Genomic DNA, 13,033 nt, shown 5'->3' on the forward strand with positions numbered 1-13,033 from the left:
AGTCCTTTGTACCAATGGAAGAACGCAAGGGTCAGGGAGAGCTTCAAACAGGAAGTGACACTTCTGCTGACTCTCAACAGACCGAATGTTCTCTGGGGGCTCCATTACTCATAGAGCAACAAGCATGTATTCAGAAAACCAAAAGTAGTTCCGTTTCAGCTAGAGTATATGGCAAACAAGTCAACAGACAAATCTGGGAATCAAAAGGGGGCAGAGATAAATGGTCACCAAAGTCCCTGTAAGTCAGATTTGTAATTAGGAAGATGTGCTGGAAGGGTGGGGAACAGAGTGAATGAACACCCATGAGCTTAGAGAGAACCAAAGAAATTTCCATTAAAGCGGGCACTTCACGGGCACCTCGGTTAAGAGTCTGCTTTCAGCATGGGTCATGATTCCAGGGTCCTACGCTCAAGCCTTGCCTCAGGTTCCCTGCTCATCAGGGAGTCTGTCTCTCTCTCTCCTTTCACCCCTCTCCCTGCTCATTCTCTCTAATAAATAAAATCTTGGGGGGGGGGGATACTTCAGCTGGATCTCAAACAGGAATTTTGTAGATAAAGTAATAATAACAGTAAAACTAATATAGTAATTTATATTACTGCCAGCCACTGTTCTAAGATTTGAACATATAGTAAGTCGTTTAATCCTTACAACCATCCCATGAGGCAGGTGCTAACATTGCTTCCCACTTTATAGCTGGGGGCAATGAGGCACGGAAATGCTGCATATTTACTCTCAATCACAAAGCCAGTAGACGAGGCCATGAAGCCAGAGCCCATGCTCCCACAGGGACTAACTAAAGTGGATACAGAGGCCTTCTTGCAGCCACAAAAGGCACAGGCAAAGAGATAAAGATGAAAAGAAGTGGCACCCAATGCTTGTTGTAGAGATGACTTTTTAAAAAAATTTATAAAAGAAAAGAAGAGGAAAAAAGTGGCAAATCCATGGAATAAAGTAGTGAGACCGAACATACAAAGAAATGCAGCAGATCATGCTAAGGTGGGCTTTCCTGCAAAGCCATGAAGGTTTCCCTCAGGAAAATAACATGTTTAGTATATGCTTTAGAGATTATTTAGGCTGCACTGTGGAGGGTAATATTTGGCGGGGGAGGGGAGGGTCAATACGGGGAGCCGGAGGAGAACGGAATGTAGATAACCTAAAGGAGTAAAGGGAAGAATCCAGACCAAAGAGTACCAACAATGCAAGAAGCCTTGAAAGATTTTTTTCTTCCTCCAAAGGCCCTGGTGAATCAATGGAAATGAGAGGAGACAAAGTCGAGACAGACCCCAAGGTTCCTAGCTCAAGAACTAGGTCAGCAACACGTCAGTTAGGCCCATAAAGAAGACTATAGAGGAGTGCATTTGGGAGAGAGAAAATACTAAATCTGAGGCACTTGTAATACTTGTGGGCTAGCAGTTAAGAAACAAATTGGGAAGGGGAGGATGGGTGGCTCAGGCGGTTAAGCATCCTACTCTTGATTTTGGCTGGGGTCATGATCTTGGGGGTCCTGAGATCAAGTCTCATGTCAGGTTCCGTGCTCAGCAGGAGTCTGCTGGAGATTCTCTCCCTGCACCCCACCCTGCTTGTGTGCCTGCTTGCTCTCTCTCTCTCTTGCTCTCAAATAAATAAATAAACCCTTAAAACAAACAAGTCTGGAGCCCACATGAGCACTCTGAGCTGTAGATACAAACCTGGAAGTTAACCAGGCCATGGGTGAGTTCCAAAGCCACGACGGCCTACGGAGATCATGAAAGAAGAATCTTCGGAGGAAGGAAAGCGTCAAGTCTGGAAACCTCACCAACACCAAATTTAAGAACCAGTCACAGGAATGATTAAATGTAAGTGATAAGAAGACAGAAGATCTCAGAAACTGAAGGGAAGGTTTTAAGAAGCGGGCAGCCAACAGTGTCAACTGCTACAAGTTCATGTGAGGCTTTGGTGGCGGGGGGAGAAGTCCGCTAAAATCAGCATGTAAGAAAGGACTGGTATTCTCTGTCCCGGTAATCACAACAGAGGACTTCACAGTCGATTTAAAAATGCACAGAATTGAGAAAGTGCAGGCTGTCAGCAGGAACGAGAGCTAACTACTACAAAGCCCTTTGTGTCAGGGGCTGTTCTAAGTGCTTCTCATATATTAACGCACTGGATCCTCTAAAACCTCTACATTTAAAAGACCCCTCTCTACTGTCTCCCTGGTTTTACAAAGACAAAACAAAGGGAGAGAGGTTAAACAAGTTGCCCAAGATCACACACTGGGAAAACCATGTAAGTATTTGATCCCAGGCAATAGGACTACTAGGGCCATTGTAAGAGACAACTCTTTCCAAAATTGGAAAATACAGGGAAGAAAAGGGAAACAAAATTCACTGACTTGTGCCTACATGACAGGTACATATCTTAAAAGGTACATCTCTTGAAACATTTCCAAAAACACTGAAAAGGGAACTAGCCTGAAAGACAAGTCAACTTGTGTTTTTGTTTTCACAGTTAAGAGACAGGAGAGCAGCATGGAGCAGAGAGGAAAGAGGTTCCAGAAAGGAAAGATAAAGCACAGATCTCAATCTGAGAACTGGCACTTCAATCTCAACCTAACACCCTGGACTTGAAAATTCTTTGTTGTGGAGGGCCACCCTGTGCATTGCTGGACTTTTAGCCACAACCCCGTCACCCACCTCACTGGATGCTAGTAGTAGCCCTCCCTCCCCAAGACCGGGCAACCAAAAATGTCTCCAGTTCAACACCGAATGTGCCCTGGGGGCAAAAGTGCCCCTGGTTGAGAGGGGCTGCATTACAGTGAGGGATAATACAGAGAGAGCAAGTTCTAGAGAATGGAAGTGGACCAAAAGTGCAAACTGAATCTGTACGAAGTAGCAACAATTCTGCTAACAATCAAATGTAAATTAATTACCTTTATGTCTGGATCTAACAGCTGGTTCTTCAACAACTCGAAGTCATTGGTTTCACCCTAAACAAGAACAGGGTTAAAAAAAAAAAAAGTAGTTCTGCTTGCTTCAGTTTCCTGTTAAAGATGAACAGCAGGACTTTTAACTATTACAAAAGGAACATCATAACTTTCACACATCAGGACTATAAAATTGTTAACTCCAAACATTTAAAAACTCATGTAAGTGCAGCTAGGCAGCTTGGAAAAAAGTAAAAATGAATACTGAAAGGTTGTTCACATTTAGGTATACTTGTGTACTGACACCTAAATACAACAACTGATGACACAAGATACCATCCATTCACATATGCAGATCTAAAATGCTTATACGTATAAAAACAAACATTCATAATTTCCCTCCATCACCGAGATTTAGTAGAAGCACTTCTAAACTGAAACAAAATCAAAACAAAAAACAAAACCAACCACTACTGATAGAGCTGGTTTATTGTCCCAAACAATGCGTAGGAATTCCTTAAGATATAAAATGCTCTTGGGTGCGTGGGTGGCTCAGTCAGGTAAGAGTCTGCCTTTACCTCAGGTCATGATCCCGGGGTCCCAGGATCGAGCCAGCAATGGGTTCCCAGTTCAGTGGAGAGTCTGCTTCTCCCTCGGACCCTCCCTGCTCTGGTGTTCTTACTCACTGTCTCTCTCAAATAAATAAATAAAATCTTCAAAAAAAATTTTTTTTTGTAAAGAAAGAAAAATGCTCTGATCTAATAATGACTTTTATTCTAGCACTTGCTCAAGTTTTTTAAAGATACTCTCTAAGTAAAGCATGTGAAGATATACAACCTCAGCAAAGAGGTTATTACTCTAATTCTAAGCTGACAATATAATGCTGTTATTAAATAACTGACTTCAAGACTAACATCTCAAATTCACTTTATTACGTCTGCTGGTCTTTAGTTTTATAAAGACCTGAGTGTATCCTAACCAGCAACAAATTAACCAAACCTCGGGCGCCTGGGAGGCTCAGTGGGTTAAGCCTCTGCCTTCAGCTCAGGTCATGATCTCAGGGTCCTGGGATTGAGCCCCACATCAGGCTCTCTGCTCAGCGGGGAGCTTGCTTCCCTCTGTCTCTCTGCCTGCTGCTCTGCCTACTTGTGATCTCTCTCTCTGTGTCAAATAAATAAAACTTAAAGAAGAAGAAGAAGAAGAAGAAGAACCACTAAACCTCAACGTATCAATTACATCTCAATAAAGCAGGGGGCAGGGGCACCTGGGTGGCTCAGTCATTAAGTGTCTGCCTTCAGCTCAGGTCATGATCCCAGGGTCCTGCAATGTAGCCCAACATCAGACTCCCTGCTCTGCAAAAGGCCTGCTTCTCCCTCTCCCACTACCCCTGCTTGTGTTCCCTCTTGCTGTGTCTCTGTCAAATAAATATAATCTTTTAAAGCAAGCAAGCAGGAGTGGGCAGGAGACAGGACACCAAACCTCACATTATCGCCTCTTACCTTTTTGTACTTCAGCAAGACTTCTGTCACAGTCCCACCAAACCGAACAGTTTTTCTTGGGGGAGAATTGAAGAAATCATTTTCTAATGTGAGCATATCTGAAAGCCTGTAGACCCAAGATTATCACACTATTAAGTGCAGGACAGAGAATAATAAAAATTGTAACAGTCAATATTTATGGAGCCAACATCATTCCATCGGACTATTGCTAAAGCCTCCTACCTGGCCTCCTTGCTTCCACTTTAACCTCCCAAAGTCTTCAATCAGTGATCTAATGATCTTTCCAAAACTTAAAACAGATCCTGCTACTCTACTCTCCTGTTGCATTCTACAAAGGTCTTCCACCTCACTTAGAATATAATTTCACGGGGGGCCTGGGTGGCTCAATGGGTTAAGTCTCTGCCTTTGGCTCAGGTCATGATCTCAGGGTCCTGGGATCGAACCCCACATCAGGCTCTCTGCTCAGCAGGGAGCCTGCTTCCTCTTCTCTTTCTCTCTCTGCCTACCTGTGATCTCTCTGTCAAATAAATAAGATCTTAAAAAAAAAAGAACACAATTTCAAACTCTGTGTCACTGTCTTCAACTGGCCCCTACCTACCTGACCTCACCTCCACTTAACATGCTGCGACCATAGTGTCCTTGCTATTCTTCAGACTTGCCAAGCTGATTCCCATTTCTCTTACTGTTCCCTTTATCTGAAATACTCGTGCTCCAGATCTAGACACACGGAGTTCCTGTCTTGGTTCAAGCTAAAGGTCAAATGTCAGGGGGGCCAAAATTCAAAGGATCCATCGCCTCAGTCCCCCTACTACCCTGTTTTTATCTCTTCAGGCTACCTCTACCTGAAACCACGCTATTCTTTTACTTATTTGCCTGATCACCGTCTTTCCCTCCTTAAGCTCCGCTGACAGCAGATGTCTCTTTTGACAGCTCCTGTTTTTAACTGTACAACCACAAGATTATAGGCACTTAATAAATACTATGAAGGATACAGTTGCTAAGTGTTTCATAAAGTTTTGGTTTGTTTTTTTTTCCCCCCCTTTACTCAGAGCGGAGTAGTGGGGGTGGGGGGGTAAAAAAAAAAAAAGCAACCTACTAATGACTCCAAAAGTTAACCCCCAAAATGTTTTATGGGGATTAGGTGCTTTCAAAGTTAAGAAAGACGGGGACGCCTGGGTGGCTCAGTCGGTTACGCGTGGGACTCTTGATTTCGGCTGAGGTCATGATCTCAGGGTCCTGAGACCGCGCCCCACCTCCAGCGCTGAGCTCCGCGGGGAGATGGGCTCGAGATTTCGCTCTCCCGGGGGCTCTCCCCCAGCTCGCTCTCCCTCTCTCAGATGACAAATCGTTTTTAAAAGAAACAGTTGAGGAAGACTTAAAAAAAAAAAAACGTGGGCGCCTGGGTGGCTCAGTGGGTTAAGCCGCTGCCTTAGGCTCAGGTCGTGATCTCAGGGTCCTGGGATCGAGTCCCGCATCAGGCTCCCTGCTGGGAGCCTGCTTCCTCCTCTCTCTCTCTCTGCTTGCCTCTCTGCCTACTTGTGATCTCTGTCAAATAAATAAATAAAATCTTTAAAAAAAAAAAAAAAAAACGTGTATGTGGAAACTAATTGCAAACATCAACAGAAAATGACGAGTTCATTTGCCATCAAAGACAACGTTCGCCTGAGAAGTAAGAGCTCAGGGAACTCTCTCCACGTCTAGACGAAGAAGCCGGAGGGATGAGGAAAGGAGAAGGTAAGTCCCCCGGCCTGGGGCGCGACGAGACAGCCCCGTGGGGAGCAATGGGGACTCCGGAACGGAGAACAGCTTCATTTTCCCAGCCCCCCTCTCCCACCTTTACCACCCACTTATAGGGGCCTGGCCTTACTCCCGAGAACCTGAGATGAGCCTCTCCCCGTTGCTCCCACGATTCCCTCAGCTCTGCCCCAGGCCCTTTCACACACCCGCTGTCCTAACCCCGGACCCTGGGCTTCGGTCCCAGAGGCGCAGAAGGAAGCATCCCGGACTCTCACCCGGTCCTCGACGCGCCCAGCGTCTTGACTGCAGAGGCTGCGGCGGCCGCATCCCCGGGAAACCGCGTGTGAAGCAGCGGGGCCGCCATTGGGCCGGACGAGCGCGACGACGGCGCTTCGCACCGGAAGTCGTGCTCCTCCGGGCATGCCCGGTGGCCCGGAAGACGCACGCGCGAGCGGCGGCCTTCAGCCAATCAGGATTCGCGAGTGAGAGCGCGGCGCTTCCCGGCGGGCTAGAGCGCCGCCAAAGCTCGCTCTCCTCCCCGCTCCGCGTCAGGGCCCCTCCTCGCAGCTGGAGGACTTTCCGCGGGCTGCGGGGTTCGGAGTGGCCGCCGCGCTGGCGGAGGAGAGATCTTGGGCGGCTCGGAGCAGCTCCCGGGGTCGTGAAGGAAGCGCGAGAACCCCCCGGGAGGTGCTAAGCGGTCGCCGGGTTCCACGAGTATGACTTCATCGGAGTCAAAGCATCCCTCGGTCAAAGTCAAGACACCGAGGCTCTAATTAACCCAAACCCGCGCAGCGATGGGGGCAGCCGGGGGATTCGAACTAGGCTGCTCCACGGAGCATCCTGGGCTCTGTACCCTTGGCGCTACCCTCGCAGACGTCCAAACGCATCTTGGGGATGAGGTTTGATTTGCCCAGAAATCCCCGCGCTGTGGTGGTCTGGGGTGAGAAGTCAAAGTGTGAGACGAGACAGTTTGCAAGAGGCGTTAGCCTTTGAACTTCAATTTTTAAAAATTTTTTAAATTTATTTTCAACGTAACAGTATTCATTGTTTTTGCACCACACCCAGTGCTCCACGCAATCCGTGCCCTCTCCAATACCCACCACCTGGTTCCCCCAACTTCCCACCCCCCCACCCCTTCAAAACCCTCATTGTTTAAAACTTAAAAATTTTTTTAAAGATTTTTTATTTATTTATTTGACAGAGAGAGAGATCACAAGTAGGCAGAGAGGCAGGCAGAGAGAGAGAGAGAGAGAGAGAGAGGAGGAAGCAGGCTCCCCGCCGAGCAGAAAGCCCGATGCGGGACTCGATCCCAGGACCCTGAGATCATGACCTGAGCCAAAGGCAGAGGCTCAACCCGAGCCAACCAGGCGCCCTAAAACTTAAATTTTTAAGGGAGGTCCAGGGGTTGGCCAGATAACAAAGCAGCGAAAGGTTTTCCGGCATGGGGAACAGCAGGTGCCAAGGCATGGTGGGTGGGAAGGAAGCAGAGGGAAAGAGGGATTGCCCCTCCCCTCAGTTTCTAGGAATGGAAAATGTTGCAACCCTTGGAAACTGTATAGAACCATAAAAGGATATTAAACCAACGACAGCAACTTGTTAAATATAAAGCACTGTTCTATCTTGCAACAGTGTAAAATCAGTAACTCTCTGCCAACTCCATACGGTCCCAGCATTTTTTCTTTTCTTTTCTTTTTTTTTTTTTTAAGATTTTGTTTATTTATTTGACAGATTAAAAAGGAGGCAGAGAGGCAGGCAGAGGGAGAGGAGGAAGCAGGCTCCCCTGCTGAGCATAGAGCCCCATGCGGGGCTCCATCCCAGGACCCTGAGATCATGACCTGAGCCAAAGGCAGAGGCTCAACCCACTGAGCCACCTAGGCGACGCGGTCCCACCATTTCTTATGCCATTGGTTTAGAGTTCCTTCGGAATGTTGGTGAGATATCATCATGTCCTGAGAGCAGAAGAAATTGCACCCTAACTCACAGATACTCCAAGACAGACTTGGAAGTTGGAATCTCATGCCCTCCATCCCCAAAGCAGAAGGAAAAAAAAAAAATTAAATCACATTTATTGGCACTCTCACTGTCAGTAGAAATTTAACTCTGCACTGGCAAACAATTTGGCAATTACTTTATTCTTTCTTTTTTAAAAGCCTGGCATGCATGAAAAAACATGTTAATGCAGGCTATATATTATAATAAAATGGATACCGATGAATGATGGCCCAATTTATGAAACAGAACTTGAACCTGTATTGTTGAAGCTTCTTGTATGTTCCTCCCAGGTCCCACCTTCTCTCTGCTTCTTCCCAAAGCTAATTACTACCCTAACTTTAAAACCATTTCAACTTTTCTTATGTAATTACCATATATATTCCTAAACTATTTATATATATATGTATATACTTTTGCTTATCTTTCCATGATAAAATTATTTCCATTCTGCATTATACTTTTGATTTCAATCCATCCCTGTTGTGTTTCTCTGCCATGCAGCATTCCATTATATGAATATACGATGATTTATATATCAATTTTCTTATCACCAACATTTAGATTATTTTTTCCTCCCCCAACCCCCACATATTACTGTGAATATGCTTGTATAGTCTCCTGAATCATGTGTGTAGAAATGTTTCTAGGGTAGAATTTTTGGCTTGGAGGGGATTCGAGACACAGTTGAGTTTTCCAAAGTGATTGTGCCAATATACACCCAAGCAATACCTTTCCCTTAAGTTTGAGCACAGCTCCTTATTTTCCCAAAGCACAGTTAAGACTAGATTCCATGTTAAACAATTTTTCTAAGGAAGCTTCTACATATACAAGGAAAGTTTTAAAGCTAAATAGCACAATTCACTGTTGAAGATCTTTGGTCATGTCCCTTCATTGGGGGTCCTCTACTCAGTCACCCTATTCCATGGGCCAACTCATCTTGCCAGGACAAAAGCTTTCTTTATCCAGTCTTGCCTTCCCTGGAGTCCCATCTCTTTTTTAGCTCCAGCTCTAATCAAAGAAAGTGAAGACTGGCTCACCTGGCTGGCTCAGTCTGTAGGTTGAATCAGGGTCTTGAGTTCAAGCCCCACATTAGGTTTAGAGACTATCTAATAAAATTAAAATAAAAAGGAGTTCTTGCTTTGGCAGCACATGTACTAAAAAAGCAAACAAAAAACAAAAAACAAAAAAACCAAAACAAACAAACAAACACACAAAAACGAAAGGCAAACAAGCATTAACACGGTAGCCTGCAAAGACAGCCTTGCCCACAATGAAGTCATTCCTTTTTATCACTGTTCATTGCAGTTGTTCATAATTGTTCTGAGCTTCTTCATTCCAGAATGAACCTTTGCTTTACTTTCATATACCCAGAAGACCCATTAAACTGTTTTTCAAAAGAGCAGTCTTCCCTGAGAGATGAATTTTACAACCATCCCTAGAGCAATTCTGTTGGTTCAAGCTTCTTGGCTTGAAAGTAACAGAAACCATCTAGAGCTAGCTTAAGCAAAAAAGGAGACTTTGTTTCTAAGGACACAAGGATATATTAAGGCAACAAAGAATTTCTCATTGACTAAGTTTGAGTCAAGTGCCCTTCTCTAACTTAATCCAGACAGGTGAGGTCATATTGTGCCCAATGGCTTCCAATTTACTTGCTGTGGATGAAAGGGTAGCTATTAATGCTCAAGAAATGTTTACCAAAAAAAAAAAAAAAAAAAAAAAAAAAGCTTTCCAAATGGCTGAATGGTTGGAAAGATCCAGGTCAACAATTTCTAAACAGCAAAACCAATGGGAGGTATCCCATGTGTTCCTTTCCCCTTTCCAGAGTCAACAATTAGTTCATGAATCAATTATCTTTCTAAAAACTCCATTCACTAATGCAAGATCTCAACTGTGTATCTCCAGTATATATATAATACTGTAATATAATTAATACATATATCATATATCATACTGTATATATATTATACTGTAAAATAATTTATGAATTTTGGCACTTGTCAAAATGCAGTTTTCTTTCTCTTTTTTTGTGTGTGTGCAGATGACTAAAAAGTATATAGTCTGGGGTAGTAAAGATCAGTCAGTAAAGCATGTGACTCTTGATCTCCAGGTCATGAGTTCAAGCCCCACAATGGGCATGGAGCCTATTTTTAAACATGTTTGAAATTTTAAAAAATTTTAAAAAAGGAAAAGCTTATAGTCTTCCATGTTTATCTAGTGCAATGAACTATATTAACTCATACAAAATGGGAGAAGGGTAACTTAGCTCAGTAACAAGGTTAATTTTTAAATGTTTTTATATTTGAAATTGTCCCATTGGTTTTGCTAAATTAAAAAAAAAATTTTTTATTTATTAAACAGACAGAGATCACAAGTAGGCAGAGAGGCAGGCAGAGAGAGAGAGGAGGAAGCAGGCTCCCTGCCGAGCAGAGAGCCTGATTCAGGGCTCCATCCCAGGACACTGGGATCATGACCCAAGCCGAAGGCAGAGGATTTAACCCACTGAGCCACCCGGGCGCCCCAGTTTTGCTAAATTTTACCCATTAGTAGAACCCACAGTCAAATAGAGCAGGATAAAAATTTCAACTTTGTTGTTTACTCTATTACTCTGGGCAACTGGTTTATGTTCTTAGAACTCTAGTTGCCTTATCTATAAAAATGGGGATAACTATTTTTTAAAGATTTTGTTTATTAATTTGAGGGAAGGAGTGAGAGAGCACAAGCAGGGAGAAGCAGGCTCCCCAATGAGCAGAAAGCCTGATGCCACGCTCAGTCCCAGCCTCCTGGGATCATGACCTGAGCCAAAGGTACTTAATGGACTGAACCACCCAGGCACCCAGGGGATAGGTACTTTTTTTTAAAGCTATTTCAGAGCTAGTGTTAGGATTAGATTGTAGCACATAAAGCACAGACCACAAAGTATGACACAGTGAGCAGAACAGGATAGGTTCTTAGTAAATGACAGTAGTATTTGCCCGCTTAGTTTCCTGTAAATATGAGATATATTGAGATACTTGATAGAGTCACAACCAGGTGAAAACTGACCGATGAGATAGATGATTGTTGGAGAGAAGAAAATAATTCATAAATTGCCCGGCAATAATATCTTGCATATTGTGCATCTTGTGACTTAGAATACAGTCTGTTTCCCATGGTTTTTTAAACGTTCTATTTTAAAAACTGCAGCCAATGCCTGATTACTTTGAGCTTATCTAGTTCTAGACTAGTTAGTTAGCCCCTTAATTTCTGTATGTACAACAGCACAAATAGAGAGAAAGGAAATAACTTCTGTAGAGACGGAGTCATCTTTGTGTCCCATAGGATACCTAGCGCTTAGTATGTACTAAATAAAAATACATCAATTTAATCACTGTTTAGTAACTCCAGTTTTAGAAATCTTGGGTAAGACCAACGGTAAAAATGAGACTCTTTGAACTCTGTTATTTTGTTTTTCACTATCATTATCTCTAGCCAACAATTTTAAATGATATTGGGCCAGGTCGTGATCTCAGGATCATGAGATCATGCCTGCATAGAACTCCACACTGGGTGTGTAGTCTGCCTAAGGTTTTCTCTCTTCCTATTTTGAGACTTTATAATGATGTATACATTACATCAAATGCTTGGAGTAGTGTTGAACAGAACACACATTGATTCTGATTCCTATTCAGAAGGATGTCAAGTATGACCTTAATTACTAGAAGAATAAAACCAACTCCAAAATACTTCAGCGTATTTTATACGTCTTGTGGGAGAAGCAGAAGAGAGGATTCCAGCCTTCAAGGAGTTAGAAACATGTAAAATCAGATTTAACTTGCATATTAACAACTTTAGGGAAACTTTAAAAGGCAAAAACGGGAAGGCACAGAATGAGATCTAGAGTGTCCTGCTTGCTACACAGACATACGCGCACACACGTGTGTGTGCAGGGTTTTGCACAGAGTCTCTGAATAGGTATCCCACACACCAGACATTAGTAACACTGATTGTTTCTGGGTAAGGGCCGTGAAGGACTGTGGGGTCAGGGGTGGGAGGAACACTTACTTTTCAACAAAGAGCCGTTAACACTATTTAGTACCATTTCACTTTGCCTTGTTTAAAGATTTGAGGAAGAGAGAGTGTGGGGAGCCTGAGGTGGGGCTTGATCTCCTAACCCTGAGGTCATGACCTGAGCTGAAATAAAAAATGAGATGCTTAACAGACTGAGCCACCCAGGTACCCTTCGCTTTTTCTTTTTGAACCACGTCCTTAAAAAATTAAAATGTTCTGGTGGTGAGGGAACAGTGAAGTAAAATGCCTCATTATCCTTTCTGAACTCAAGTTCAAACCACTAAGATGATATATTTTTTAAAGGAGGCTATTAACAATGCAGTAAAATGTTAATTATACAGATTTGTTGGAAAGTAGACTCAAACCAAGGGCTGTCAGATTTTAGCCCAGACTCTGCCATGAGCTACCTACAAGATCTGAAGCAGGTCCCTTGTTTTCTTTATGATTTTTATTTGTGTGTTTGTTTCAAGGGAGGAGGGGTGAGGGACAAGACTAAATGGCCTTTGAAATTCTTAAAGTCAATGGTCAAATCATTAGTCCCTAGAATAGATTGGTCCCTATATATTTATTAGGTCCAAATTTTGTATTACTTAAAAACATTCATTAGATTAGAAATAACCAAAATGTCCATGAGTAGGAAACAAATTAATTATTAAAAATCCACTAACTGGAATACTGTGTTCATAAAAAGAACAAAGTCTTTAACTGCACAAAAGGGAAGGATCTTCAAGATGTGTGTTAAGTAAAAAAAAAAAGCAAGGTGCTGAAAAGTATGCTAAGAAATACTGGAATATGCAAGCACTTTATACATACGTGAATATATATATATATACTATATATATAATTATATATATATATT

General features: G+C 43.2%; 1 protein-coding gene across 2 annotated transcripts in view; it reads right to left on the reverse strand.

The window, feature by feature from the left end:
* The window catches only part of RRN3 (RRN3 homolog, RNA polymerase I transcription factor), a 30,606-nt gene extending 24,040 nt beyond the window's left edge, over positions 1-6,566 (reverse strand). The window contains exons 1-3 of one of the 2 annotated variants that reach the window (XM_045072012.1): positions 6,411-6,566; positions 4,399-4,504; positions 2,906-2,962 (exon numbers count right to left, since the gene is read on the reverse strand). In XM_045072012.1, the coding sequence (XP_044927947.1) occupies positions 2,906-2,962; positions 4,399-4,504; positions 6,411-6,499 (252 nt within the window). In that variant the 5' untranslated portion in view covers positions 6,500-6,566. The remainder of the gene's footprint in view (positions 1-2,905; positions 2,963-4,398; positions 4,505-6,410) is intronic. The other variant, XM_045072013.1, reaches the window with a different exon arrangement.
* Between the last annotated feature and the right edge of the window lie 6,467 nt (positions 6,567-13,033).

This window comes from Mustela putorius, unplaced genomic scaffold (assembly GCF_011764305.1).
Source record: "Mustela putorius furo isolate JIRA1106 unplaced genomic scaffold, ASM1176430v1.1 tig00004007_pilon_pilon_pilon, whole genome shotgun sequence".
Classification (NCBI taxonomy): Eukaryota; Metazoa; Chordata; class Mammalia; order Carnivora; family Mustelidae; genus Mustela; species Mustela putorius.